Source organism: Capricornis sumatraensis, chromosome 2 (assembly GCF_032405125.1).
Source record: "Capricornis sumatraensis isolate serow.1 chromosome 2, serow.2, whole genome shotgun sequence".
NCBI classification, from domain to species: Eukaryota; Metazoa; Chordata; class Mammalia; order Artiodactyla; family Bovidae; genus Capricornis; species Capricornis sumatraensis.
Genome location: NC_091070.1, coordinates 200,493,367 through 200,521,099, shown reverse-complemented (window position 1 = coordinate 200,521,099; position 27,733 = coordinate 200,493,367). Strand labels below are relative to the sequence as shown.

Sequence of the window (27,733 nt, the reverse complement as noted above, 5' to 3'; positions counted from 1 at the left end):
TTCCTGTGGTCATGTATGGATGTGAGAGTTGGACTGTGAAGAAGGCTGAGCACTGAAGAACTGATGCTTTTGAGCTGTGGTGTTGGAGAAGACTCTTGAGAGTCCCTTGGACTGCAAGGAGATCCAACCAGTCCATTGTGAAGGAGATCAGCCCTGGGATTTCTTTGGAAGGACTGATGCTAAAGCTGAAACTCCAATACTTTGCCCACCTCATGCGAAGAGTTGACTCATTGGAAAAGACTGTGATGCTGGGAGGGATTGGGGGCAGGAGAAGAAGGGGACGACCCAGGATGAGATGGCTGGATGGCATCACTGACTCGATGGACGTGAATCTGAGTGAACTACAGGAGTTGGTGATGGACAGGGAGGCCTGGCGTGCTGCGATTCATGGGGTCGCAAAGAGTCGGACACGACTGAGCAACCGAATGGAACTGAAGAAACTTAGAGGTACCTGGCAATAAACGCTATGTGTATACCCCTTACTAGTGAGTACGTAGGTTGTGCTTGGCATTATATCGAGAAATTTGAGCATATTAGTTTATCTAATTCTCAGAATAGCCAAAATACTAATATAATACATAGTTTCGTTATGAAGTAAGTGACGTTTTAAGAGACTGAGCCTACAGGAAGACAGTGTACAGGATTAGGCCTGACTCCAAAGCCGCATTGCCGCCAGCACGGTTTCGCCTAGGAAAGGAAGGTAGCTTTCTTTGAGACATGCCAGACCTAAAAATCAAGTCCCCTGGGAGCTTTCACTGCCTAAGCCGACCACGTGGTAGGGAGTCCAGACGGAAAAACTGCCCCCAACCTCGGCGGGTGGGGATGGGGGAAGAGGAGCGACATCTAACTCCAACCCCGACCTCCTCTCCAGCTGTGTCACATGCTATGCCCCGCTTTCCCACCCTTCTGCACACAGGTGCAAGTTCTTCGCAGTCCCATCTGAAGTAAACCGTCACTTCAGTTGCTTCCCAGGCAGCACAACAGGCCAGTGGACCTGAAAGCAAGCCCTGCCCTCAAGCGCAATCCCTGCCCCCAAGCGCAAGCCCTGCCCCCAAGCACAAAAACCTAGCTGGTCCTCTTGCCCCGCCCACCTCGCCCAACCGCTCCCGCCACCGCGAACCCCACCCTACCCCCTAAGTCCCACCTCCTCGCGGGTCCCTTTAGCCAACTCAGCTCCACTTCCCCGGCCTCTCCGCGACCGCAGGGCTAGGCCCGCCCCCATCCTTGGGGCGCGAGCGCCGAACGCATAGAACGCAGCCAATGGGTGGTGCGGTGGCGGCACCGCGGGAGGTTCGATTGACCGGGCCTGGCGGGTCCCGGGAGTCCTGGCGGCTGTTAACGCGCGCTTTGGGTAGAGGAAGGCTAAGCGGCAGTGCTTGGGATTCAGCTGTGCGGCTCTTTCCAGCCTTGCCTGGGATTCCCCTCCCAAGCCCAGGTCTTCTCCGTGTCCTGCCTGGACCGCTGCTCGGCCTCCCTCAGGCCCACATCCGCACTCCGACCTGGGAAATCCCTTCTCCGAACTCGCCCTCCCCAGGCCTCAGATTTTCACCCTTCCCCCTCCCCCCACCGCTACTACCGCCTGCCTTCAGGTCCATCTGGGGCCGTTATCCCGACTCCCCTCTGCCCAGTCTGGCAGTCTCTTCCCCTGCCTCTTCCCCCCATCCTAGACCTCTACCCATTTCCGATTGGGTACTTCCTTTTTGCCCTTCTCTCCCGCCTCGGCTACCTGGAGACCGACACTCTTCATACTTCGGGCCCAAAGCTCAGCCCCTGGCTGTATTCCCTCCATCCCTGCTCCTTTAATTAGCCCATGCTTTCAATAGAATAGCAGCCCGCTCTTTAGTAGGCTGGTTCTACATTCTCAGCTGCTGTGTGCCTTTGACCTTTGCCTAATGGGTACTTGACATTTTATATTCCTGGGTCCAGGATGGTAAGTATGGGCCTATGGGAGACTGTGGCTAGCACTATGGCTGGGTCTAATGGACTGTTTCCGTTCTCCTCTTACAGAGGAGGAGCTTAGCTCCAAGCCAGCTGGCCAAGAGAAAACCGGAAGACGGACCCTCTGATGATGAAGACTGGCAGCCTGGAGCAGTGGTGAGTACTCTGCCCTCAAGGGGATAGGGAACGTGGGGTTGCAGGGCTGTTGAGGCAGAGGGGAATCCTAGACTTGGTTTCTGGAGTTAGATGAAATGTACCCTGTCACCTCCAGAAGCGTTTCAGTGCTTACTGTTCTGCTAGTGAGTGCTTACTATGTGTCAGGCATCGAACTGGATAAAAATCTTTGCCCTCAAGGTGCTCACTAAAAGCTAGTATGCCTCAGTTTTCCTGATAGGAAAATTTGCTATGTTCCAAAGCAAAGAGCTGATTGGGTTGGACCCTTTGGCTCCCTTGGGAAAAACGGGGAGGATGCCCCAGCAGCAACTAGCAGCTCTTTTTTCTCTTTGTCACCTGCCCAGTGTCACAGAACAGTAGGGTGCACTGGGCCTATGGTAGAATCTGAGCTTCCTTGGACCTTGATTGGAGGGGTGGTGCCGCCCCTCCAGTCCCTGCAGATAATCAAGGGCACCACGTTTGACTTTGGACTGTGCCCTGCCTTGGAGGCTTTTTGGGGCTAGCTGTGGTAGGACCTATGTAACCTAAATCAGTAGGATGATGATTTAGCATGCTCTTCAGAGAGAGCAATTCAAGAAGCAGTGGTTTGACCATTGGAACTTTGGAGGAAGGGATTAGCTAAGAAATATCTAGAAGGCAGTTTGGGGTGGTTGCAACATGTGAGTAAAAGCCTATGGAGAGAGTGGAAGGGGTCTGGTGTTTGTTTCAGGTGTGCCTTGTAGCTTCAGATACCTTGGTAAGCTGCTACAAGTGGATTCTTGCCTGATGGCTCAGTGGGGCTCATTCTGTAGCTGCACTGCTGGTGTGCAGGCTGCCTTGGCTGTCCCTTGCCACTTACATGGGTCTCAGACTTGAACTTGGGGCAGCACTTGGTGTTGTCTGCTCCTGGTTGCTCCAGAAAATGCTTTCAGTGGTGGTGTTCTCACAGACATGGTGGGGACTGACGAGAGCGGCCTGGGAGTTGGGAGCAGCTCTACTCTTGCCCTCCATTGGTAAACCCTGGGAGGAAAGCAAAGAGTCACTCAGTCATTCCTTGGGGCTTTAGGAGTGAAGATCTGTGGGCAGCTTGACTATGCTACTGATGGACTTGCCCATCACAGGCCCACTTCATTCACTTCTTCCATTGCCCCTCGGGGCTTCCCTGATAGCTCAGTTGGAAAGAATCCGCCTGCAGTGCTGGTTCGATTCCTGGGTCGGGAAGATCCCCTGGGGAAGGGAATGGCTACTCCAGTATTCTGGCCTGGAGAATTCCATGGACTGTATAGTCCATGGGGAGGCAGAGTTGGACAGGACTGAGTGACTTACTTTTCAAATTAGGTAAGTTCTTTAACTTCACTAAGCTCCAGTGTTCTCACTGTTACATCAGGATGTAAACAGGTATTCTAGGATTACTGTGAAGATGATATATGATGACACATGTGAAGAGTTTAGCAAAGTGCTTTACGCTTAATGAGATTTTAAATATTAGTTGTCATTGTGGCTAACTCTGTATCATCCAGACTTCACCTTCCCCAATTCTCTCTCCTAGACTCCTAAGAAACCTAAGAAATCCAGCTGTGAGACCCAGAGCCAGGAGTGTTTCCTGTCTCCTTTTCGGAAACCTTTGACTCAACTAACGAATCGACCACCCTGTCTGGACAGCAGTCAACATGTAAGCCCTAGCTATAACCTGTCGATGTCGGTGTGTGCCCTCTTTTGTTTAGGGAGGCTCCCTGAGTCCTCACACAGTAGCCAGCAGATGCTTTAGTGGGAGCTTTGGGCCTGGCCACAGCTCCCGGGGCCTGGAAAAGGCCTCTTTTCTTTTCTTAGAGATTTCCTTAGTGTACCTGACTTGGAATTCCCCTGGTTATAGCTACTTGGGCACCAACTCTCAGGTGGCTGAGACTGCTGATGACAAGAGGTGCAGAGAGTGAAGACCTTCCCATTTAGGCAAGGTGTTGGAACTCGTCAGAGAACTGTCTCTGATTCTGCATAATGGCTTTTAAGAAGTACCAGAGTCCTATAGCTTTCACTGTATCCTTTAGTAAAATCAAAAGTAATCACCACCATGGCAGGTTATGTGCATTATCTCATGTAACTCATTTTTTTAAGATAAGGAAGCTGAATCCTAGAGGGGTTAAATAATTTGCTTAAAGTTACAAAATTGTCAGATCTGCTTGCTGCTGCTGCTGCTAAGTTGCTTCAGTTGTGTCCGACTCTGTGTGACCCCAGAGACGGCAGCCCACCAGGCTCTCCCGTCCCTGGGATTCTCCAGGCAAGAACACGAGTGGGTTGCCATTTCCTTCTCCAGTGCATGAAAGTGAAAAGTAAAAGTGAAGTCACTCAGTCGTGTCCGACTCTTCGAGACCCCACGGACTGCAGCCTACCAGGCTCCTCCGTCCATGGGATTTTCCAGGCAAGAGTACTGGAGTGGGGTGCCATCGCCTTCTCCACAGAGCTGCCTGGCTCCGTCCAAGGCTTATTTCCTCTAAACCTTTTTTTTTTTTCCCTCTAAACCTTCTGAAGGACACCAAGACAGAGCTCCAAAAACCTTTGGAATTTAAATGATAAGAGGGATCAAGATGTCTTCTGTTATTCCTAATGAACCCCTTTCAGCCACACCTGAGTTTGCTAATAAGATGACTTTGGAAAGCACTTAACTTTGGGACTGGTTGCCAGGGGAACCAACTCAACAATGGTCAATGTTTAATCAGTCCAACCTGTGTCAAAAGCCTCCTTAGAAACACAAAAGGTTTGGGAGAGTTTGGAGAACTTCCCCGGAGAAGGCGATAGCACCCCACTCCAGTACTCTTGCCTGGAAAATCCCATGGACGGAGGAGCCTGGTAGGCTGTAGTCTGTGGGGTCGCTGAGTTGGACATGACTGAGCGACTTCACTTTCACTTTTCACTTTCATGCCTTGGAGAAGGAAATGGCAACCGACTCCAGTGTTCTTGCCTGGAGAATCCCAGGGACGGGGGAGCCTGGTGGGCTGCCGTCTCTGAGGTCGCACAGAGTCGGATGCCACTGAAGTGTCTTAGCAGCAGCAGCAGCAGCAGAACTTCTGGTTAGTGAGCAGAAAGTCAGGAAGAGGCACTCTCGAAGCTCCAAGCTCCAGTGTTCACCGCTCTTCCAGACCTCCTTCCTCTGTGTGTCTGTTCATCTGGCTATTCATTCATATCTTTTAATATCATTTGTGATAAGCCAGTAATCTAGTAAGTAAACTTCATCTGAGTTCTCTGAACCAGCTAGTGAATTAATCTAAGGAAGGGGTTGTGGTAACATTTGATTTGTAGCTTGGGGTCAGAGCCTTTCAAGACTCTGCCTGCAATGCAGGAAACTTGGGTTCGATCCCAGGGTTGGGAAAATCCCCAGGAGAAGGAAATGGCAATCCCCCCCAGTATTGCCTGGAAAATCCCATGGACAGAGGAGCCTGGCAGGCTACAGTCCATGGGGTTGCAAAGAGCTGACTGAGCGACTTTCACTTTGTGGTTAGAAGCACCTAGACTTGAGATTTGTTTCTGATGCTTTATCCTGGAACATAGTGTTGGAATTAAGGTGTAGGGAACCCAAGTGGAAACGAAGATTTGCTTGATGTGTGGAAAACCCACATGTCAGATGTCAGAAATAGTGTAGTATTGAGAACGGAGGAGATGCAAGATTGTTTTTTAAAATTTTTATTGGAGTATAGTTGCAGTGTTGTGTTAATTTCTGCTGTGCAGCAAAGTGAATCAGCCATATGTGTATATATCTCCCCTCTTTTTGGATTTCCTTCCCATTTAGGTCACGACAGAGCACTGAAGAGTGTTCCCTGAGCTATACAGTAGATTCTCATTTGTTATTTTATACGTAGTATCAAGAGTGTATATATGTCAATCCCAATTCATCCCACCCTCTCCCTTTCCCCTTTGGTGTCCATGCCTTTGTTCTCTACTTCTGTGTGTCTATTTCTGTTTTGCAGATCAGATCATCTATACCATTTTTCTAGATTCCACATATATACGTTAATACCTGATACTTGTTTTTCTCTTTCTGGCTTACTTCACTCATTTATAACAATCTCCAGGTCCATCCATGTGTCCACAAATGACCCAATTTCCTTCCTTTTTATGGCTAATTCCATTGTGGACACACACACACATATATACTATCTATTTTTTATCCATTCCACTGTTGGTGAACATTTAGGTTACTTCCGTGTTCTGGCTATTGTAAGTAGTGCTGCAATGAACATTGGGATACATCAGTCTTTTTTTTTATAAAATAAGCAACAAGGACGTGCAACACAAGGGAGTATAGTCATTATTTTGTAATAACTTTATTTTTTGCTTTAGAGAGTTGATATTTCATTTTTTTAATTTTTATTGGAGTATAGTTGATTTATAGTGTTGTGTTTCAGGTGTGAGCTTCCCAGGTGGCTCAGTGGTAAGCAATCTGCCTACCAATGCAGGAGATAAGAGTTTGATCTCTGGGTCGGGAAGATCCCCTGGAGAAGGAAATGACAACCCACTCCAGTATTCTTGCCTGAGAAATCCCATGGACAGAGGAGCCTGGCAGGCTGTGGTCCATGGGTTCATAAGGAGTCGGACACAACTGACCACTACATGTGTCTTTTTAAGTTATGGTTTTCTCTGAGTATATGTCCAGTAGTGAGATTGCTGTTCTATTTTGGGTTTTTTTAAGGAACCTCCATACTGTTCTCCATAGTGTTTGTACCAGTTTATATTCCCAACAACAGTGCAAGAGGACTTCCTTGTCTTCACTCGCTCTCTAGCATTTATTGTTTGTAGATTTTATTAATGATGGCCATTTTGCTGGGTGTGAGTAGATACCTCATTGTAGTTTTGATTTGCATTCCTCTAATAATTAGTTATGTTCATGTGTTTGTTTGGCCATCTGTATGGTTTCTTTGGAGAAATGTCTATTTACGTCTTCTGCCCATTTTTTGATTGGGTTGTTTTTTTGATATTGAGCTGCATGAGCTGTTTGTATATTTTGGAGATTAATGCTTTTTCAGTTTCTTCATTTGCAAATATTTCCTCCTATTCTGAGGGTTGTCTTTTTGTCTTGTTTATGGTTTCCTTTACTGTGCAAAAGGTTTTACTTTTAATTAGGTCTCATTTGTTTGTTTTTATTTTCATTAGGAGGTGCATTAAAAAAGATCCGAGTGTTTTGCCTGTTTCCCTCTAAGAGTTTTATTGTGTATAGCCTTACATTCAGGTGTTTAACCCATTTTGAGTTTATTTTTGTGTGTGGTGTTTGGAAGTGTTCTAATTTCATTCTTCTACATGTAGCTGTCCAGTTTTCACAGCACCATTTATTGAAGTCTTTTCTCCATTGTATTTTCTTGCTTCTTTTGTCATAGATAAGATGACCATGGGTGTGGGTTTGTCTCTGGACTGTCTGTCTTTTTCCATTGGTCTATATTTTTGTTTTTGAGCCAGAGTCTTGATTACTGTAGCTTTGTAGTATAGTCTGAAGTCAGGGAGCCTGATTCCTCTAGCTTCATTTTTATTTCTCCGGATTGCTTTAGTTATTCAAGGTCTTTTCTGTTTCCATATAAATTGTAAAATTTTCTTTTCTAGTTCTATGGAAAATGCTATTGGTAATTTGATAGGAATTGCATTGAATCTATAGATTGCTTTGGGTGGTATACTCATTTACGTTTACACAATATTGATTCTTCCAATCCAAGAACATGGGATATCTCCATCTGTTTGTATCTTTAATTTCTTTCATCAGTATCTTATACTTTTCTGCATACAGGGCTTTTGCCTCTGTCAGTCAGTTCAGTTGCTCAGTCGTGTCCAACTCTTTGTGACGCCATGGACTGCAGCACTCCAGGCCTCCCTGTCCATCACCAACTCCCAGAGTTTACTCCAACTCATGTCCATTGATTCGGTGATGCCATCCAACTATCTCATCCTCTGTTGTCTCCTCCTGCCTCAATCTTTCCCAGGATCAGGGTCTTTTCTAATGAGTTGCTTCTTTGTATCAGGTGGCCAAAGTATTGGAGCCTCAGCTTTAGCATCAGTCCTTCCAATGAGTATTCAGGACTGATTTCCTTTAGAATTGATTGATTTGATCTCCTTGCAGTCCAAGGGACTCTCAAGAGTCTTCAACACCACAGTTCAGAAGCATCAATTCTTCAGTGCTCAGCTTTCCTTATAGTCCCGACTCTCACATCCATACATGACTACTGGAAAAACCATAGCTTTGACTAGATGGACCTTTGTCCGCAAAATAATGTTTCTACTTTTTAATATGCTGTCTAGGTTGGTCATAGCTTTTCTTTCTTTCTTTTTTTTTTTGGTCATAGCTTTTCTTCCAAGGAGTAAACTTATAATTTCATGGCTGCAGTCACCATCTGCAGTGATTTTGGAGCCCAAGAAAATAAAGTCTGTCACTGTTTCCATTGTTTCCCCATCTATTTTTCATGAAGTGATGGGACCAGCTGCCATGATCTTAGTTTTCTGAATGTTGAGCTTTAAGCCAACTTTTTCACTCTCCTCTTTCAATTTGATCAAGAGGCTTTTTAGTTCCTCTTCACTTTCTGCCATAAGGGTGGTGTCATCTGCATAGCTGAGGTTATTGATATTTCTCCTGGCAATCTTGATTCCAGCTTGTGCTTCATCCAGCTGGGCATTTCGCATGATGTACTTTGCATATAAATTAAATAATCAGGACCTTAGGGCCTTTGCCTCTGTAGGTAGGATTTTTTTTTTTTTTTTTCCGCCTGTGCTGGATCTTTGTTGCGGCCCACAGGCTTTCTCTAGTTGTGGTAAGCAGGTGCTGCTCTGTAGTTGCTATGAGTGGGCTTCTCATTGCAGTGGCTTCTCTTGTGGATCATGGGCTCTAGGGTGCAAGGGCTTCAGTAGTTGTGACGGAGGCTACAATACTGATTCTTAAGCATGTGGAATCTTCCCAGATCAGGGATCAAATCCATGTCCCCTGCATTGGCAGGTGGATTCTTAACCACTGGACCACCAAGGCTGTCCCGTAGCAAGGTTTATTCCTAGGTGTTTTGTTGTTTTTGTTGCAATGGTAGAGACACGGGATTGTGTTTTTCCTTTATAGGGACATTTTGAAGGAAAAATGGGAATATGATGACAGGAATGTGTAATGGAGGTTAGTTATTTATGCATTCAGAAAACATTTTACATACTATTTGTTGAATACAGAAACATATGTATAATGTATATAAGATATAAACCAAAATAACTCCTGTGAACCCACCACCCAGGGCTAGAACATCATCTCAGTCATAATTCTTTTCCCATTCCCAGAGGTATCACCATCCTAACTATGTTCATCATCCCTTGCTTTTTGTGATAGTTTTACCATATGTATATAATTCACTAAAGTAATATTGTTTAATTGTTTCCTGAGCTTAAAAAAGTAGTATTAGTCCTCTGGAACTGTTTTAATTCAGGATTTATCTTATGAGATAAGTGTGAGGGTGGTGAGAGTTTGCAAACAGGAGGCCTAACAGGCTGGAGGCTGGTGGAGACTCGAATCTGAGGGACATGCTGATGAGGTCGGGTCCTGAAGACTGTGAGGAGTTTGTCAGGTGAAAGAGCAGGAAGTGTTCCAGGTAAAGGGAACAGCCTGTGTGAAAGCTGTGGAGGGAGGATCCCCAAAGGAAAACAATGCTTTAGGACTACAGAAGCCAGTGCAGCCCTGGGGGCAGACCTCAGCCTTAGACACAATTTTTTAAGTCCTGTGGGTTGTCTAGGTTTGCACATGTACATGTGGTACCTAGGAGAGTGTTATGGACTGGAAATAGATTTGAGGTGATTGGCATAGAGTTTGACACCTCCAAAAACTGTATTGGTGTGTCCAAGTGAATGTATAGTCAGAGGAACTTAAGGTCAAACCCTGAGAAACACTGACTTTTAAAGGGATTGGGCAGAAGAAGAGGAGCGTAAAGTCCCAGAAAGGCAAAATAGTGGGAGAATGGTGTCATGGAAGTCAAAAGCAGAGACTGTTTGAGAGGAAAGAGTGACCAGCTTTGTCTAGTAAGATAGGGTAGAAAAATATCTCTTGGAGTTAAGGTCTTGGTGACCTTGGGCAGAATCATTTCAGAAGATAGGAGGAGTGGGAGATAAGGGGGAAACAGACTACTTTTTCTAGAAGTTTGAAGGGGTGGCGATATGAGGTCAAAGGACATTTTGTTTTTAAGATAGGAGAGAGTTAAGTATGTCTTAAGTGCTGGTGAGAAAGAGCTGGTAGAGGGAGAAGCTTGAGATAGAGAAAGATCAGGCAGGCCTGATAGCATGACTGGGAGAGGGCAGCCTTGACCTTGGTGGGGAGGAGGAATGTTCTTCTCCCTCTTCTATCATCAGGAGCAAAGGGTGGTGTGGATTTTCAGTAACTAAATGAACCGAGTGAGAGCATGCTTTCTCGCCTGCCTCTGTCAGAGTCTAGTGACTATTCCCAGACCTGATTCTTGGAAGCTGCATTGCAAGTCTTGCAGGCTGTGCCCTCAGATGGTTTTAGCCAGGGGTCCTCGCCTCCTTCCACAGTAGTTCCACAAGCCTGCACTTCTACCTGCAGAACTTGTGGCTCCTGGGTTTTACTGAAAGTCTTTAAATTTGGAGCATACATTCTTGGCTACTTAGAGCTTTAATACTAGCCTCTTAAATTGATAATCTTGAAAATAATATCTCAGTTTTGGAATTAAAAGCAGAATTGATGCCAAGTTAGGGAAGAAATTGAGTCCATCTTTTTCCTTTTCTTCTTCTTTGACTTAATGGTAGCTTTTTGTTAGCATCTTTCATGTATAAGTTTCTCATTATCATTTCTTGATAATTAAAAATAATCAAAAAATTTTATTCTGCTGCAAAGAAATATCCAAATAAAGAATTGGAGCCTTTCTCCAACCCTGGCCTTGTGTTATTTAAGCATGGTGATGAAGTTCAGTTCTCCATGTTTCTTTTCTATCTTGCAGTACATTGCCATATATAGTCATTATATTCTTCTTCTTTAAAGTACATTGAGTTTCTAGAATTTAATTTATAATCTATACAGATGGATCAGAATAAAAAGATAAAAATTTCAGGGCAATTGCTTTTTTTTCCCCCCTATTAAACTGCCTTTTTGCTAGAAGGGAGTATTTTTCATTACTTTCCTACTAATGTATTCCATTAAGACTGCCTTCAACGTTTCTGCTCTTGTTTTCTCCTTGCTGTCTTGCCTAACTCTCATTTTGTTGAGGTTCACAGGCTATTGTAATTCCCTAGAGGGCTCAGGTGTCTATAGATGAGAACTTAGATGGAAGTTGTCAGTTAGCTCAGGAACTGATACTGTGGACTTCTCCTTCTGCCCCAGCCCAGTAACCCAGTGCTGATTCCAGGCTGAAGTGATAGCACAGAGACTTCCTGTCATCCTTGTCCCTGGCTTTTTTGGTGATTGGCTTGCCCTCTCTCTCATGTCCTCTTGGCTCATATTTTCCCCTCTCTTGTACCATTCCATGCAGGAAGCTGTTGACTCTGGGCTGATCCACATGCTGTACTCAAACAGGTTGGGTTAGGAAGCCATACTGCCCATCTATGACAAATAAAAGCCCTGGAATCAGGAAAGTCCTACAGATGTCATGGTTGTGTGACTTGGGAAACCACTTAACCTCAATTTGCTCATCTGTAAAATGGGGGTGCCAGTAATATACAGACCTCAAAGAGCTATTAATGAGGATTGGTAACATGAATGTAAGGACTTAGCACTGCGTCTGACATACATTATTAGTCGTCATTATTGCTGTCATTTTGGTTGTTATCAACATTATTTTACTGATACCTCTGCTCCTTTTTCTCCTGTGACCACTACTCTTAGAAGGGCTGTTTAGTTCCCAAGGAGGCTGATGTAAAAATTTATATGGGAATTAGATGCAGTAAGCAGGATTGATCAGAGATTACAAAAGAAGTGTGAGCTATGCTTGGAAAGATGTAGCCCTGTGGGACAGTGGTTGAATCTAGACTTGAGAGTTCTGTTAGTACTGGGATCGGGTCAGTTTGTGGTGCTTTCTTAAGGCGCTGCAGCCTAGGGAATAGTTAGGTATGCTCGCTTGGCGTGATCTTTCATGAGCTAAAAGTTCTGAGTCTTGTGGTTGACCAAGGCCAGGTGCTTGCTTTGGCACTGTCCTGTCCCTGGGGATTTGTGGTACCTCGTGCAAAGCCTCAAAGATGAAAGCCATTGTACAAAACCTAATAATTTAATATGGAGTGCATCTTCTGTTCTAGATGCATCTGAATGAGATGTAGTCAAACTACAGTGGTCTAAATATATTATGATGCTTACATGGGCATTTTTGACTGTATTTACAAAAATATCCCATAACATCTCCAAGTAGTCCTGAATCCTTGTTTCTTCTCTTTTTAGGAAGCATTTATTCGAAGCATTTTGTCAAAGCCTTTCAAAATCCCCATTCCAAATTATCAAGGTAAAAGTGGAGACTCTTCTGTTTCTTGAATTAGTCATGTGTGAATATGCCCAAATAGATCATAACACCTGCTTTTGTAAGTACAAGCTTACCTTGGAGTTAAAAATGTCAGTCCAGTGATGACTATGTGTGGGGTGACCCTCCCGGGGCCTGCATGAGGTCTGTGTTTGATAAGTTCAGCGAGGGTTACCAAGACTAAGTGCCCCTCATCTTGGTGGGGATGTGCCAGTGTGCAGGAAGCTTCTGGTATGCCAGGGCGGCTGATGGACCCAGGCTCTGTTCCGTCCAAGTGAGTCCAGTAGCATTTCCTTTACAAGGTTGACTGTCGGAGGTCTAGGTTCTACAGGTTTCCCCCTCTGTACAAAGGACAGAGCGTTGTGCTAACTCGGGCTGGCGGGGGGAGGCAAACTTGAGCTTTCAGTCTTAAAAGGCCCCGTAGGGTTTCAGACCTTTCCAGGGTTGTTTTGATTTAAGATGAAAGAGACCTGAAATTTGTAGTTGAGTGGGAGAAGTAATATCTGAGAAGTAATAACTGGTTAATGGTTAGGCAGAGGTGCCCAACTTACATCTCGAGAGGTACTGGGGAGAGAGGGTCATGTGGAAGCTTCGGAAAGTTATGTGAAGGATAGGCATTTAACCTGGGCAGGCTGGAGCTCGTTAGCTTAGAGGCTCAAGTGACAAATTGTTGGTTTCTAGGTCCTCTGGGCTCTCGGGCATTGGGCCTTAAACGGGCTGGGGTCCGCCGAGCCCTCCATGACCCCCTGGAAGAAGGTGCCTTGGTTCTGTACGAGCCTCCCCCACTGAGCGCCCATGACCAGCTGAAGTTTGACAAGTATGTGCATTGGTGTTTGTTGAGCAGTTGTGGTCCTCTGTAAGTGCACAGAGCCTGGAGGGCAGAGAGCCTTTTGGTGTGGTTTCACCCTGGGACCTGCATGTGTTTTCAGAGTGCTGTCATGACGACGGTACCATCCAGAGAGTGAGTAGGTGGGGAGGAGAGTGCCTGGGGAAGAGTGTGTAGATATGTCCAGTTGGTGGGTTTCCTCATCCTTTCCCACCAGGCTCATTCAGGGGAGCAGGGGATGTTGAGGTGATGACATAGGGAGCCCATCCCCGTCTCCTCGCTTTCTCAGCCTGGAGAGGAATTTGCTATGGTGTGATCGCACGGGCCAGAGAGATCCTCTCTTAGGCAACTGCCTCTGGATCCACAGGACATAGCTTTCTGAGGGTGTACCCTTGCCGTGTCTGAGCTCTGTTTTCTGTGTTGTGTTTTCTCAGGGAAAAACTTCCTGTCCATGTGGTTGTTGATCCTATTTTGAGTAAGGTCTTGAGGCCTCATCAGAGAGAGGTGAATGGGGGTGGGGGTGAGGTTTGGGCTGGGGCAGCGGCTGGGCCTGAGAGGCTGTCATCCCTGGGGCAGCAGCAGTGGAGTGCCAGAGGGGGCTGAGTGCTGTCACTGTTCCCCAGGGAGTAGAGTTCCTGTGGAAGTGTGTCACCGGCCGGCGCATCCCCGGGAGCCACGGCTGCATCATGGCTGATGAGATGGGCCTGGGCAAGACGCTGCAGTGCATCACCCTGATGTGGACGCTTCTGCGCCAGAGTCCAGATTGCAAGCCGGAAATCGACAAGGCGGTGGTGGTGTCGCCCTCCAGCCTAGTGAGGAACTGGTACAATGAAGTTGGGAAATGGCTTGGAGGGAGGATCCAACCTCTGGCCATCGATGGAGGCTCTAAGGACGAGATAGACCACAAGCTGGGTAGGAGCCTTAACAAACATGACTGCACTCCTCCATACAACCTGCTCTTTCTTAAGTGTATCCTCACTGATAACCGGGGTCGAGGGCAAGGAGGGGGAGAAAGATATGAGAATTACCATGCAAAAGAGTTTAGTTGTTTCCAGGCTAAATTACAGAATCATCAAACTGGGTTTTTCTTTAGCATATTCTCAGACTTGCTCTCCTGACACCTTTTCTGTCGTAGAAGGATTTATGAACCAGCGTGGTGCCAGAGTGCCTTCTCCCATCCTCATCATTTCCTATGAGACTTTCCGCCTTCACGTTGGAGTCCTCCAGAAAGGGAGTGTTGGACTGGTCATATGTGATGAGGTACTTGACGTACTGCTGTTTGGGTGGTGGGAGAAAAGTCTGTCAGTGTCTTCCCACTGAAAAGTGCCATCCAAGGGCTGTGCTAGTTACTGGGAGATGCTGAGGACAGAACATATCCCTCAGAGTCAGCAGATGGGAGGGAGAGCCCAGGGTACCAGTCTGCCAAGAGAGGGGTTGAGTGGTGCTTGGGGTGCCAGGGAGAGTGCGGTGCTGGGGCTGACCGGGTTTGTTCCCTCTACAGTTTTCCTAGACCAAAGGACTTTGAAGGCTGGGAGAGATGTGGATGGGTGGAGAGACATGGCACAGGGTTTAGGGGAACAGGTTCTAGGGTCAGAGAGATCTTTATTCAAATCCTGGCTCTTCTGCTGCACACCAGTAATATGACCTTGGACAAATTACTTAACTACCTAATCCTCTCTGTGTCAGTAAAATGGGGTGATAATATCTGCCTCATGGGATTATTGTGAGGATTAAATGAAGGAAAGCTTTTATCACAGTGCCTGGTATGTCATAAGACCTTGGTAAATGTCACCTCTGATTTTTATGTAGGCTAGAGGACTCCCGTGAACAGGTGCACAGTGATAGGAAAGTCCTGTGTGGATAGTCCATACACATTGTGAGCCTGTGTTGACTCTCTGAGACTGAGGGAAATATAGCAGTTGTTGCTTTCTGGCCTTTTCTAGCACTGTGCATGAAGGGTGGTAGGGATGTTCCTACTTAGAAAGGAGTGAGGGTGGCTGGGAGCTTCCCGGTATAAAGAATTTCACAGGTCTTCAGAGGGCTTGGCTGCCCTGAGCCTGCTGACCTTGTTTACATCTTGGGGAAAGTCAGGGCATTCCCTGGGGCTTTAGTGGGGGGGTGGCTGGAAGACTTGGCCCCATCTTTGAACTGATGGCAGGCTTGACTGTGCTCTGGGGACTATAGATTACCGTAGTATCTGAGGGTCTTTTGGGAGGGGACAAAGAAGAAAAGCTTACTGGGTAACCGTGCTTGCTAGCCCTGAGCTGTTTCCCAGTTGAACTTTTGTCCTTAAGAAGGGTCGTTATCTGGCATGTCTGCCAACTTCTGATACCCTGATGGGCCATTCCTTGGTAGGAGTAAGGGATTTAGCAGATTGAGGTGGGGTGTGCACGTGACCACTGCACAGTGCCCTGGCATTTGCTTCATCATGGAAAGGGACTGTGCCAGGAGCCTCGTCTAGAGGCCAGGATGTTGGGGAGGGGAAGGGAAGGCAGGCTGATGGCAGGCTGAGCCCTTGAGGACCGAGGGCGTCTAGATTTTCTTTTGCTCTACAGTGTTTCATTTTTTCCCTCATTCTCTCCTGTTTTCTGAGCTGACTGGCACAAGGTTCTAAGCTGCCTCTTTGTACACTGCAGTGTCCTGGCCTTCCCTTATACTAATCTACCTTTTTAAAAAAAATTTATGTATTTGGCTGTGCTGGGTCTTAGTGGCAGCACGTGGGATCTTCACTGTGGCTCTTAGTTGGGGGATATGAAATCTAGTTCCCTGACCAGGGATTCAACCCGGGCCTCCTGCACTGGGAATGCAGAGTCTTAACCACTAGACCACCTGGGAAGCCCATCACGTACCTTTTATTTATCAGAGTAAGAGAGTGAAGGTCGTGTTGTACTCTTTGTGACCCATGGGCTGTAGCCCACTAGGCTCCTCTGTCCATGAAATTCTCCAAGCAAGAGTACTGTAGTGGGTTGCCATTCCCTGTCTTGTTGTCAGAAACCTGAGGAAGCCAGAGTCCTGAAGAGAGGGTCAGCCTACTCTAGGAGGAGTTTGTCCTGTTCAGATCCCTGAAAGCCTTTTCCCCAGGCTTTCATGTTCCCAGCTTCCTCCTGGCTGATGCTTTTCTCTGGAACACACAGAAATAATAAAAGATAATAACAGCATGATAACTGTGTACAAAATCTTGAACCACATAGTAATCTGAGTTAGGCAGAGCGAGTGAGAACACTTGGGATCAGTGTTGGCTTCACTGCTTATAAGCATGTCTGTGGATGAGACTGTTCTCAGTAGACGGCACATTGTCTACCTGAAAGGGACATGATCCAGATCAAGAAAGAGGGTATATGGAACCATTTTGTAAGGTGTTCTAAATGGGAGGGACTGACATCGTCTTTACCTCAGTTTTGGAGGTTAGGAAACTGAAGCTTAGGGGAGTGCTGGGACTTGAATCCAGGTCTGAGATTTTAAGGCCTGGCTCTTCTCCACTCCTGCCTTGGATGTAACCAAAGCTTGGTGTAGGGTGAAACTTGGTTTGACTATGGAAGGACTGTCTGTCCCTGAATGCTTCAGTCGGTTCCATGTACGTTTCTTTACAAGTTCTAGAACACAAAACCAGTCAGATGCTGGGGAAATGTGTTAAATTCATGGGGCTCATGAGAGAGAAGTGGTGGTATTTAATCTTGGTATCATTTTTTTTGCTTTTAAAAGGATAAGCTGATAATTCTGCCAGAATAGAAATTCAGCCAGAACTTTGACAACTTTTTATCTAGCCAAATATTTGATTTGCTGAGATGCCAGGGTTTGGGTTTTAAATTTGTGGCCAGTGGTATCAGGAGCTGGGTCTGGAGCCAGAGTGGCTTCACAGGAGCTGGGGTTGGCCTTCTCTTCCACAGAGACCCACAAAGGTTCAGCTCAGTTCATTAAATTGAGTTATTAAGTACCTGTTAGGTCGGAGAAGGCAATGGCACCCCACTCCAGTACTCTTGCCTGGAAAATGCCATGGATGGAGAAGCCTGGTAGGCTGCAGTCCATGGGGTCGCTGAGTCAGACACGACTGAGTGACTTCACTTTCACTTTTCACTTTTATGCATTGGAGAAGGAAATGGCAACCCACTCCAGTGTTCTTGCCTGGAGAATCCCAGGGATGAAGGAGCCTGGTGGGCTGCCGTCTGTGGGGTTGCATAGAGTCTGACACGACTGAAGCGACTTAGCAGCAGCAGCAGCAGATGGAGTCAGGCCGTGGGGAATCCCATGATTGCCTGCCCTCAGGGAGCTTCTGTTTAGAGGGTTCCAGTTGTTGCTGCGCATTTCCCCAGGGCCTTTTGGGTAATTTCTTCACAAGTTTAAAGTTGCTTTTCCCTCTTCAGCTCAGGAGTCTCAGCCTTTTGTTTCAGGACTGGTGCTTGAGCTTTCAGTCATTTAAAAACTTAATTTTGTGTAGGATGTCTTTAAGTTTTTTTAAATTGAGATACAGTTGACATAAAATGTTTTCGTGTTAGGTATACAACATTCAGTCATTTTGTTAAATAAAATTCTGTGTCTAATTCCTCAATAGCAATGTTGGTTATTCATTTCATTCTTCAGGAAACGTACATTGACTAGAGAACTCTGTCTTGTGCATTAAGTTAAAAAGCAAATCTGACATGGTCTCTGCTTTAAAAAGTTTCTGCCTTGGTGAGATAAAGTGCCGGGCGGGAGGGCTAGGGGTGGTGGCAGTGATACAGGGATTGAGAAGGGATACAGAGAGAGGTTCTTTCTTTAGATCTGAACTGGATGGGTTCTGAGGAAAGAGGGGAGGAGGAACCTGGACTAAGTTCCTTACCACTAACAGTCCAGACACAGCCAGGAGTCTAATACAGAAGGCATCTGACTCAGGAGGTTCTAGGATGGTTGGGCTAGTGGGGGAGGGAGAATTCCCTGAAAGCCTGGGTCTCTAACATGTCCAGATGATCCCTGAAGAGGATAGGCAGGCTGCTGTGACTTTGGAGATGGGGGCAGAGGAAGAAACAGGGAATCCTTGCTTTATGGATGTAGCATTGATCTAGAAGCTGAAGATCTGTCCTTGAGCTTGGCCTGTTTCTCCGCAAAAGAGTGGATAAACTCTCACTCCTGGTGCCCCTGCCCAGTTCCCAAGGCCTCAGGACCTGTAATGCTTTTGATTCCTCTTTTCCTGTCTACACAAGACTTTGCTGCTGTCAGGGAGGCCACATTCTTCCCAGGCCTCAGTGAGAATTAATTTCCTTGCAGGGACACAGGCTCAAGAACTCCGAGAATCAGACTTATCAGGCCCTGGACAGCTTGAACACCAGCCGACGGGTGCTCATCTCTGGGACCCCCATCCAGAATGATCTCCTTGAGTATTTCAGCTTGGTACACTTTGTCAACTCGGGAATCCTGGGTAAGAATCTGGCCTTTTCTCCTGCACTGGAGAGGAGCCTTGATGTAACCTTGCGAGTCTAACTCTAGCTGAGGAGAGAGGAGACCACAGTTAAATGTGCGTTACTAGACACTCTTTTAGGAAGACTTCTCTTGTCAAGGAGTACCAGAGCCGTGGGGAGACCTTGGCTCTGCGGGGCAGCTTAGCAAGGCCCACCCTGGCCCTTTTTCCCACTGGAGAGGTGGCAGGGGCTGTGCAGGGCAAGGTCTCCATGAGCTACAGATTTTCGCGCATCACATCCTAGCAGCCTTATAAGAGCTCTTGCCTCAGAAAAGACTATCTTGGGCAGTTTTGTTTTTAACCATTATTTAGTGTGCAACTTAGTGTCATTAAATACATTCACATTGTTGTACAACCATCACCACCATCTACCTCCAGAACTTTTCATATTGCAGCACTGGAACTCTTCCCATTAAGCAGCAACTCCTCACTGCCCCCCAGCCCCTAAAAACCATAGGTTGGGCAGTTGTTGTACATAGATAGCCGTGGAAGGGTTTGTTAGTGCCCATTTTTGAGCTTCATGTAAAAAGAATATTTTCCTTTGCATCTGGATTGTTTTGTTCAATATAATGTTTGAGACTAATCCATGTTGTTGTCGATGGCAATTTGTTTTTCGTTTTAGTATACTATTCCATTTTTTTTAATATACCAGAATTTATCAGTTCTACTGTTGATAGACAATTGAATTTCCATTTTTATTTTGAATAATGATCCCATAAACATTCTTGTACTTTACCTGAGAATAATAGGCATTTCTCTGTTATAAAAATGGAATTGCTGGGTCATATGTTATGTATGAGTTTAGCCCTAGTAAATAATCCAGTTTGCCAGAGTGATTGTACCAGCAGTATATGAAAATTTCAGTGCTTCTACATCAGGGGCCAGCAATTTTTTCCTTAAAAGGCTAGACGGTAAGTATTGTAGGCTCATAGGCCGTCCTGTCTCTGTCACAGGTACTCAGCTCTGCCGCTGTACCGTGAAAGCAGCTGTAACGTGTAAATGCACAAGCATGGATGTGCTCTAATAGAGCTTTGCAGAAGCAGCTGACTGGTCCATGGCTGTAATTGCTGCCCTCTGCTTTTTTCACCAGTATTTATCTTTAAAAGACATTAATTTTTTTTTGTCATTCTGCTGATTGCTTAGTGATATTTCTTCGCATTTATTTAATTTTGAGTAAAAGTGGAACCCCTTTTCATGTATTCATTGGCCATTTGGAGATCCACTTTTGTGAGGTACCTGATCTTTTAAATTCCTGACTGAAACAAAATCCTATACTCATTCACAGTCACTCCCAACCCCTATCAACTACCAGTCTATTTTCTGTCTCTGTGTACTTGCCTGTTCTGGATATTTCCTGTAAATGGAATCATATAATGTGAGACCTTTTGTGTTTGGCTTCTCATACTTAGCATAATGTTTTCAAGGTTCATCAGCATTGTAGTATGTATCAGTACAGATCTTCCTCATCTTATGATGGGGTTCTGTGCCACTAAACCCATTAAAAGTTGAAAATGTCTTAAGTAAAAAATGCATTTAAGGGATGTCTTTGGTGGTCCAGTGGTTAAGACTGCATTTCCACTGCATGCGGTGTAGGTTCAACCCGTGGTTGGGGAGCTAAGATCATGCATGCCATGCAGTGCAGCCAAAAAAAATAAAAAAAATGGTATGTAGCATAAAAAATCATATACCTTAAAAAATGCATTTAATGCCAATGTCAATTGTTAACTCTCATGATCACTGCAGCTCACAGGACTCTAGGCCATGGACTCAGTAGTTAAGACACACAGGCTTAATTGCCCTGCAGCATGTGGGTTGAACCTGTGTCCCCTGCATTGGGACTGTGGGATCTTAACCACTGGACCACCAGGAAAGTCCCTGGCCCGTTTACATTTAAGGTGTACATTTGAGTTTTATCTACTTGCTATCTTAATATTTGGTCTTTCAAGTCTTTACTGCTTTGGTAGCTCTCTGATCCATTCAAAAAGAAATTGCTTACAATTTGTTCAGCGTTGTTGTTCTTGGCAGGAAGGTTGGTCTGTGACAACGTAGTCTGCCGTTCCTGGCAGTGGAAAAGTCATTACTTTCTGCGTTCTTTAATGCCTTTTCTCCTGTGCTTAGGAACCGCCCAGGAGTTCAAGAAGCATTTTGAATTGCCAATTCTGAAGGGTCGAGATGCAGCTGCCAGTGAGGAAGATAGGCGTGTAGGAGAGGAGCGACTGCGGGAGCTCACCAGCATTGTGAATAGGTAATGGGGGTGGGGTGACAGTAGGAGCACCTCTTGTGGGGTCCCCCCACATTTGGTCATCAGAATCGCCTCCTTAGCCATCCAAGGCCAATCCTTTGGGACCTTGGCCTTTGGGGGGTGGGATTCTATGAAGAGAGTGGGATGGTGCCCTGACAATAATAGCCACTGAGTAAATGAAGGGGTCTGGCAGGCTGATTCCCTGCTTTCTTCCTGGCCTTGGCCCCTGTGGTCTGGTTTGGTGCCACTTAGCATCCTGCTGAGGAAGTTTTTGTATCCCTTGGAGCATTGTTAGTACTTCAGAAGCTTCCTTTGTCTGTCTCAGATCTAAAGCACCAAGCTTCTCTTCCCACATCCCACAGCTTTCTGTGACAGGTAGTAGATCTGAAGGATGGGTGGTATGCCTCCCGAGCTGATGGGGCTTTTTCAGTGGGGGCCACATCGCTCCAGGTGCAGGTATATTCTGCGCTCCTCTGTTGCACTTATATATACTTGATGGTTTGTGTCCTGAAGAGTCCTGCTTTTGCCAACTGCTACCTCCCTCTCAGGCTAAGATGACAGGAAGGAGAGTCTGTGTGCTCCTAGGAGCACAGGTGCCTGATCTCTGTCCTTCCTGGTCTGCCAGGTCATAGGGGCAGAATTTAACTGAACCTTGGGCCATTTGGCAGCAGGCATTTGGGCAAATGCAAGGAGAAACTCCCATAAAGACTCAATGGTTTACAGCTTCATTTCCCTGTCAGAGGACCAGGCTTAGTAGAAGACCTCTGCCTTCCTTTGAAGACAAGCTAACATTCTGAAGGAGAAGAGAAAGAGTTGTCCATCAAGCTAGACCCTAAGAAAGGGTCTCCGTTCCCATGGCTGATACCTTGATATAGACATCTTTGCCATAGAGCTGATGAGTGTTTGACATTTGATACCACAAAGAGCCTTGGTCCTTCGGGTGTCAGCTTTTATTCTGGTAATTAGTATGGCAGTTTTATCAGCCCCTTGCCTTTTTTTTTTTTTAACCATTTATTTATTTGGATGCACAGCATGTGGGATCTTAGTTCCCTGACCAGGCATCAAACCTGTGTCCTCTGCTTTGGAAGCGTGAAGTCTTAACCACTGGACCACCAGGGAAGTCCCAACCCCTTGCCTTTTTATCTTGTTCTTCCAGGTGCCTGATACGGAGGACATCTGATATCCTTTCTAAATATCTGCCTGTGAAGATCGAGCAAGTGGTTTGTTGTAGGTACGGAACAACTGAGGAGTGTGGAGTGAGTGGGTAAAAGCTCAGCCCCTAGGTATTGTTGGGCTCTCAAGGTGTCCTCAGAAGGCAGAATTGTGGTTCTGCATTTCCTGCTGACCCAGCTACCCATCTTATTGGTTTTTTTTTAAAGGCTGACACCCCTTCAGATTGAATTATACAAGAGGTTTTTGAGACAGGCTAAGCCAGCAGAAGAGTTGCGTGAGGGCAAGATGAGTGTGTCTTCTCTTTCTTCGATCACCTCACTGAAGAAACTGTGTAATCGTGAGTTAGATCCACGCCCTGGGGTCCTCTGTGAAAGTGAGCGAGGAAGGTAGTTCAGCCACCTTTACTGAAACTTGTCCGTAGTCTTCACGGAGGCCACGTGTGAGTCTAACCCTTCCCAAGGCATAAGCTCATGCACTAGACCAGACCCTTGTTTTGAAAATTTAGCTTATCCTTGCTTGACCCATGTTTGATGCTTGGAGTATACAAGACTGTGTGAGTGTGTGCACAAGTGTGCCTATAAAATGTTGGGCGGGGGAAAAATAACAAACTTTGCCCTCTGTGGTATAACTCCCCTCTTGTTGGGAGAACACGGAACACACTCGTGAGCAAGATCCCAGGTGGCACTGACTACACCCTAGGCTTTGGAAACAAGTCTGGTGCTAAGGAAGATTAAGTTTCTAGAGGATGTTCTAATGAATACTGAAGTGAAACTTCTAAACACAGTGTAGCTGGCATTTTGGAGGGTTTTTGTTTTTTTTTTTTCAGATCCAGCTTTAATCTATGACAAGTGTGTGGAAGAGGAAGATGGCTTTGAAGGTACCTTGGACATATTTCCCCCTGGTTATAACTCCAAGGCTCTAGAGCCTCAGCTATCAGGTGAGTCCTTTCCTGCCAGTCTTTGGGCCCCTCTGGGAAGAGAGACAGGAGGTTGTCTCTTTGTGCTTGATCTATTCCATCTCAAGAGTAAGAGTCCTGGCCCCTGGGATAGCGCATTGGGGCTGATAGTTGTTGATCTCCTAGGTAAGATGCTGGTCCTTGATTACATTCTGGCGGTGACCCGAAGCCGCAGCAGTGACAAAGTAGTGCTGGTGTCCAATTACACTCAGACATTGGACCTCTTTGAGAAACTCTGCCGAGCCCGAAGGTAGGGAAGAGCTGCCATAGGGATACCTCACCTACTGTATTCGTAGGAAAAACAGGTGTTTGGATTGGTGGATGTGGGCCAAAATGCAGGCACAGGAAGGACTTTCCAGATGTTTGTTCCTTTATTGCTCCATCTCCAAACAGAGTAGCCCCTGTTCCTTCAGGTGCTCCACAGAACAGTCCTGGCCCCTCAGCTCCTTGCCAGTCCCTTTGGGAGTTTAGGGTTTCAGGTTATATATGAACAACCTTCGAGAGTGGTTGGTTCTATCTCTTCAGTAGCTCTGGCTCCAAGGATACTGTACTTACTCCTTTTTTTTTAATTGGAGGATAACTGTTTTACAGTGTCATGTTAGTTTCTGGTGAACAACAATGTGAATCAGCCATAAGTATATATTCCCTCTTAAACCTCCCTCTCCCTCATCTCACCCCTTTAGGTCATCATAGCACCAGGCTGAGCTCCCTGTTACAGCAGCTTCCTACTAGCTATGTGTATATATGTCAGTCAGTTTGTCCAACCCTCCCCTTCCCCCACTGTGTTCTGTTTACTTCTTGATTTGATCTTTGGATCCCCCTTCAGGTACTTATATGTTCGCTTAGATGGCACGATGTCCATTAAGAAGCGAGCCAAGGTTGTGGAGCGCTTCAACAACCCATCGGTAAATGCACGGCCACTGTCCCCATGCTACCAGTGTGATACCATGAGAACTAAGGGTTGTTTAAGAATTTATAAGGGGCCTCTGCTTTAGGGCCTCTCTCTTTTTTTTTTTTTTTTTCTGGTGGGTGTGGTAGGGTTAGGCTAGTTTATGAAAGCTGTGCTGGGAACTGAGGTTGTGGGCTGATTAATTGGCTGGTAGGCAGGCAAACTGGCAGTCCACATGTGAGAGAACAGTTGGGTGGTCTGAGTAAGATTCTTAATTTGGGGTATAAGCAGTTCTTTTCCTTCTTTTTCCAGAGTCCTGACTTTGTTTTCATGCTAAGCAGCAAAGCTGGGGGCTGTGGCCTCAATCTCATTGGGGCTAACCGACTGGTCATGTTTGACCCTGACTGGAACCCAGCCAATGATGAACAAGCCATGGCCCGGGTCTGGCGTGATGGTCAAAAGAAGACCTGCTATATCTATCGCCTACTCTCTGTAAGGATGGTGGTAATGTTCAGAGTAGGGGTGGGTCATGGAATAAGGCCTTCAGGATCACCTTGGGTGTTTCTCATTGCCTCTGTGTGGCCCCTCTGCCTGTAGTGGTGAGCAAGGTATGGGCTTAGCCTGGAGCCCTTCATTCTGCTCTCTCCCTTCTCTCTACCCTGTTCGTCAGATCCTTTTTACTGTGCTCTCTGGATGCCTGTAGATAATAAACTCCCCTATGGCCTCATCCTTTTCACAGGACACTTGCTTTCTCTTAAACCTGATTTCTCCTGTGCCGCTTGCCTTGTAGTCTTCTTACATTCCATCTTATGGGTCTAAGTGGTGGTATTGGCATTCTCCAGGTTCTCAGTGATCAATCAGACCATCCATCCTATAGTACCTCTTCTGAAGCTCATGTTGCCTTACTTAACTACCCTCTTTTCTTCCTTGCTACAGTTATCTACCTTCTGCTGTTTGCCTAATTCATTAATAAGTTTGGACACCAGCTCAGTCTTCATTACTTCCACAAATCCAGCTATCTTCCTGGGTGACTTCAGGGGCCATGCAGTTTTCCAGCACTCTAGCCTTCATGTTTCCTTGACCTCTACATCTGTTTCAGTCTAATATCCTTAGTTACTACCTGGCCCAGTTCCTCCCAATCAGGCTTGACTTTCCTTACTATTCAGCCTGATCCTCCCTGTGCATCCTTTCTGCCACTCTTCCCGTAATACCTAGTCTTGGATCATTACAGCTGTTTGCAGCTTCTGCACCAGATAAAACTTGCATTTTTAGATTGGCACTACCATAAGTTCACATTCTCCATTTTGAGCTGGGTTGTATCTCATTTCCTTCAACAGCCGCTTCAAGTTTTTCCCTCAGGTTTCCTCCTAATCCTGTCTTTCCTTCTTTCTGCAGAGACTTTGTCTTCTACCTCACAGAGAAAATGCAGGCTACCAAACTTAAAATTCTCTCGCCTACCTTCCTCTGTTCTATCCATCTCACATCTGCTTTTTTTTCCATTCTCAAACGAGAATCATTTCCTTCCTTTCTACTTGGGACTGACCATTCCAGCTCTGCTCTAGACCCTTTCCCCACTCTTTCCTTTCTTAGTTGATCAGTTTCTCCTTTATTCCCCTGATGTCTATGAACATGGTCAAGTAGCTCTCACCTTAAAAATAAGTTTCTCAACCCTCTCTTCCATTGTAGTGACTACCTAGGGTTATTTTCCATTCATTCACTGTCAGATTTTCCCAAAGCCTATCATCTCATCTTGTCTCACCAGTTTTGCCACTGAACCTGCTTTCAGTGTACTGTTGATTTCCTAATTAGTAAAACAAGAGACTCTTGATTTTTCTTTGTGTGTCTGGGACTGTTTACTGGCTGCAGATCTTAAAATTCTATCACCTACTGTATATTTCTACTTTAATGTCTTGAGTATCCCCTTCTGAATTTTGTCACTTAATGACTGTTATCCACCCAACCCAAATATGAGTATCATCCTGTGGACCATTCTCTGCTTCCTAACCAGATTCCAATTATCATTGATTTTATTTTCTCAAAATGTCCTTTTTTTTTTGAAAGGGCATGCATTTTATTTTTAAAAAATTAATTTAATTGGAGGCTAATTACTTTACAATATTGTGGTGGTTTTGCCATACACTGACATGAATCAATGTTAATTGATTCCACGGGTGTACATGTGTCCCACCATCCTGTCATTACTCTAATCTTCCTCACCATCCCATGCTAAAGTCACAGTCATCTCCCACTTGGATTTTGCAGCAGCATCCTAATTCTTTACCTTTGGCCTTATCATAATCTGTGCTTCACAACTACTTCCAGAATGAGCCTTCCAAAAATTCTAGTTTTGCTTTGCACTTTCAGGACAAGGCCAAGCTCTTTAGCCTAGCATCCAAGTTTCTACAGTATGGGACTTTCTCAGTCCCAGCTCTTACCCTACTGCTACCATTCTCTAGACAGGACTCCAGTAGGCCAGGCTTATTGATTTTGTTCTTATGCCTGGAATGGCTTCTGTTCTTTCTTTGTAAACCATCTATTCATTTTTCAAGATTCAGCTTAAGGATGATCTTTACTTTCAAGCTCTTTAACATTATTTCATGCTACCGTCCCTCCTGTGGGTCACTGGATATCCTATAGAATTCTGTCCTTGTACCAGTTAGTTTATATGTCTGTCTCTCTCCCTCTCTAGTCTATGAGTTGAAGGATAGGGATCATATTGATTCTTCTTTGTATCTGGTGTTAGCACAGGGCCTGGCATATCATACCCAAATGATATTTATTTGAGTGAGTGAGACTTGGGCTTGGTGTGGAGGTCAGATAACGCTGCTGCAGATAAACCTCAGCTCATCCTAAAGAAATTTAGCCAGGCCCTGAAACTCTCCATCGGTATGGAAAATATCCTGGGTGGGCAGACATGTCCAAATTATATTCCTAAAAGATAGACTAGGAAAATGGGCTGAGCTGATCAGAGGTTATTGAGGCAAGACTCTTACTTCTCATTCATCTCCCCTTCTGCGCAGCTATAGTTTCAACCCCTGGGTTTTCCTGCCCCCTATGTATGGAGGTAACTTAGCCCTGGGCTCCACCCCTGCCCCCAACCCCCAGGCAGGAACCATTGAGGAGAAGATCTTTCAGCGTCAGAGCCATAAGAAAGCACTGAGCAGCTGTGTGGTGGATGAGGAGCAGGATGTGGAGCGACACTTCTCTCTCGGCGAATTGAAGGAGCTGTTTACCCTGGATGAGGCTAACCTCAGTGACACACATGACAGGTGGGTGGGGTGCCCCTGTTGGCCATTATCTCTCAACACCCTACACAGCATGGAGCTGGGAACCACCGTAACCACAGTTCTGTCCTCTGCCCCCAGGTTGCGCTGCCGCCGCTGTGTCAACAACCACCAGGTCTGGCCACCCCCTGATGGTTCTGACTGCACCTCAGACCTGGCTCAGTGGAACCACAGCACTGATAAGCGGGGGCTCAAGGATGAGGTACTCCAGGCTGCTTGGGATGCTGCCTCCACTGCCATCACCTTTGTCTTCCACCAGCGTTCCCATGAGGAGCAGCGGGGACTCCACCTTTAACCAGCTGGCCTGGTGTGTAGCTGTTAGAGGAAAGAGATGGGGAAAGGGGACGCCCTGCCCAATAGGGCACTGTTGAATTTTGTTCTCTGAGAGAAA

General features: G+C 46.0%; 1 protein-coding gene across 1 annotated transcript in view; it reads left to right on the top strand.

Annotated features, from left to right (window-relative positions):
* The window catches only part of RAD54L (RAD54 like), a 47,910-nt gene extending 20,273 nt beyond the window's left edge, over positions 1-27,637 (top strand). The window contains exons 3-19 of the mRNA XM_068961670.1: positions 2,008-2,094; positions 3,641-3,763; positions 12,467-12,527; positions 13,224-13,359; positions 13,803-13,872; positions 13,992-14,280; positions 14,504-14,628; positions 18,610-18,760; positions 20,918-21,044; positions 22,198-22,272; positions 22,421-22,551; positions 23,041-23,151; positions 23,296-23,419; positions 23,996-24,074; positions 24,371-24,550; positions 27,164-27,327; positions 27,424-27,637. Of these exons, the coding sequence (XP_068817771.1) occupies positions 2,008-2,094; positions 3,641-3,763; positions 12,467-12,527; positions 13,224-13,359; positions 13,803-13,872; positions 13,992-14,280; positions 14,504-14,628; positions 18,610-18,760; positions 20,918-21,044; positions 22,198-22,272; positions 22,421-22,551; positions 23,041-23,151; positions 23,296-23,419; positions 23,996-24,074; positions 24,371-24,550; positions 27,164-27,327; positions 27,424-27,637 (2,247 nt within the window). The remainder of the gene's footprint in view (positions 1-2,007; positions 2,095-3,640; positions 3,764-12,466; positions 12,528-13,223; positions 13,360-13,802; positions 13,873-13,991; positions 14,281-14,503; positions 14,629-18,609; positions 18,761-20,917; positions 21,045-22,197; positions 22,273-22,420; positions 22,552-23,040; positions 23,152-23,295; positions 23,420-23,995; positions 24,075-24,370; positions 24,551-27,163; positions 27,328-27,423) is intronic.
* The last annotated feature ends 96 nt before the right edge of the window (positions 27,638-27,733 follow it).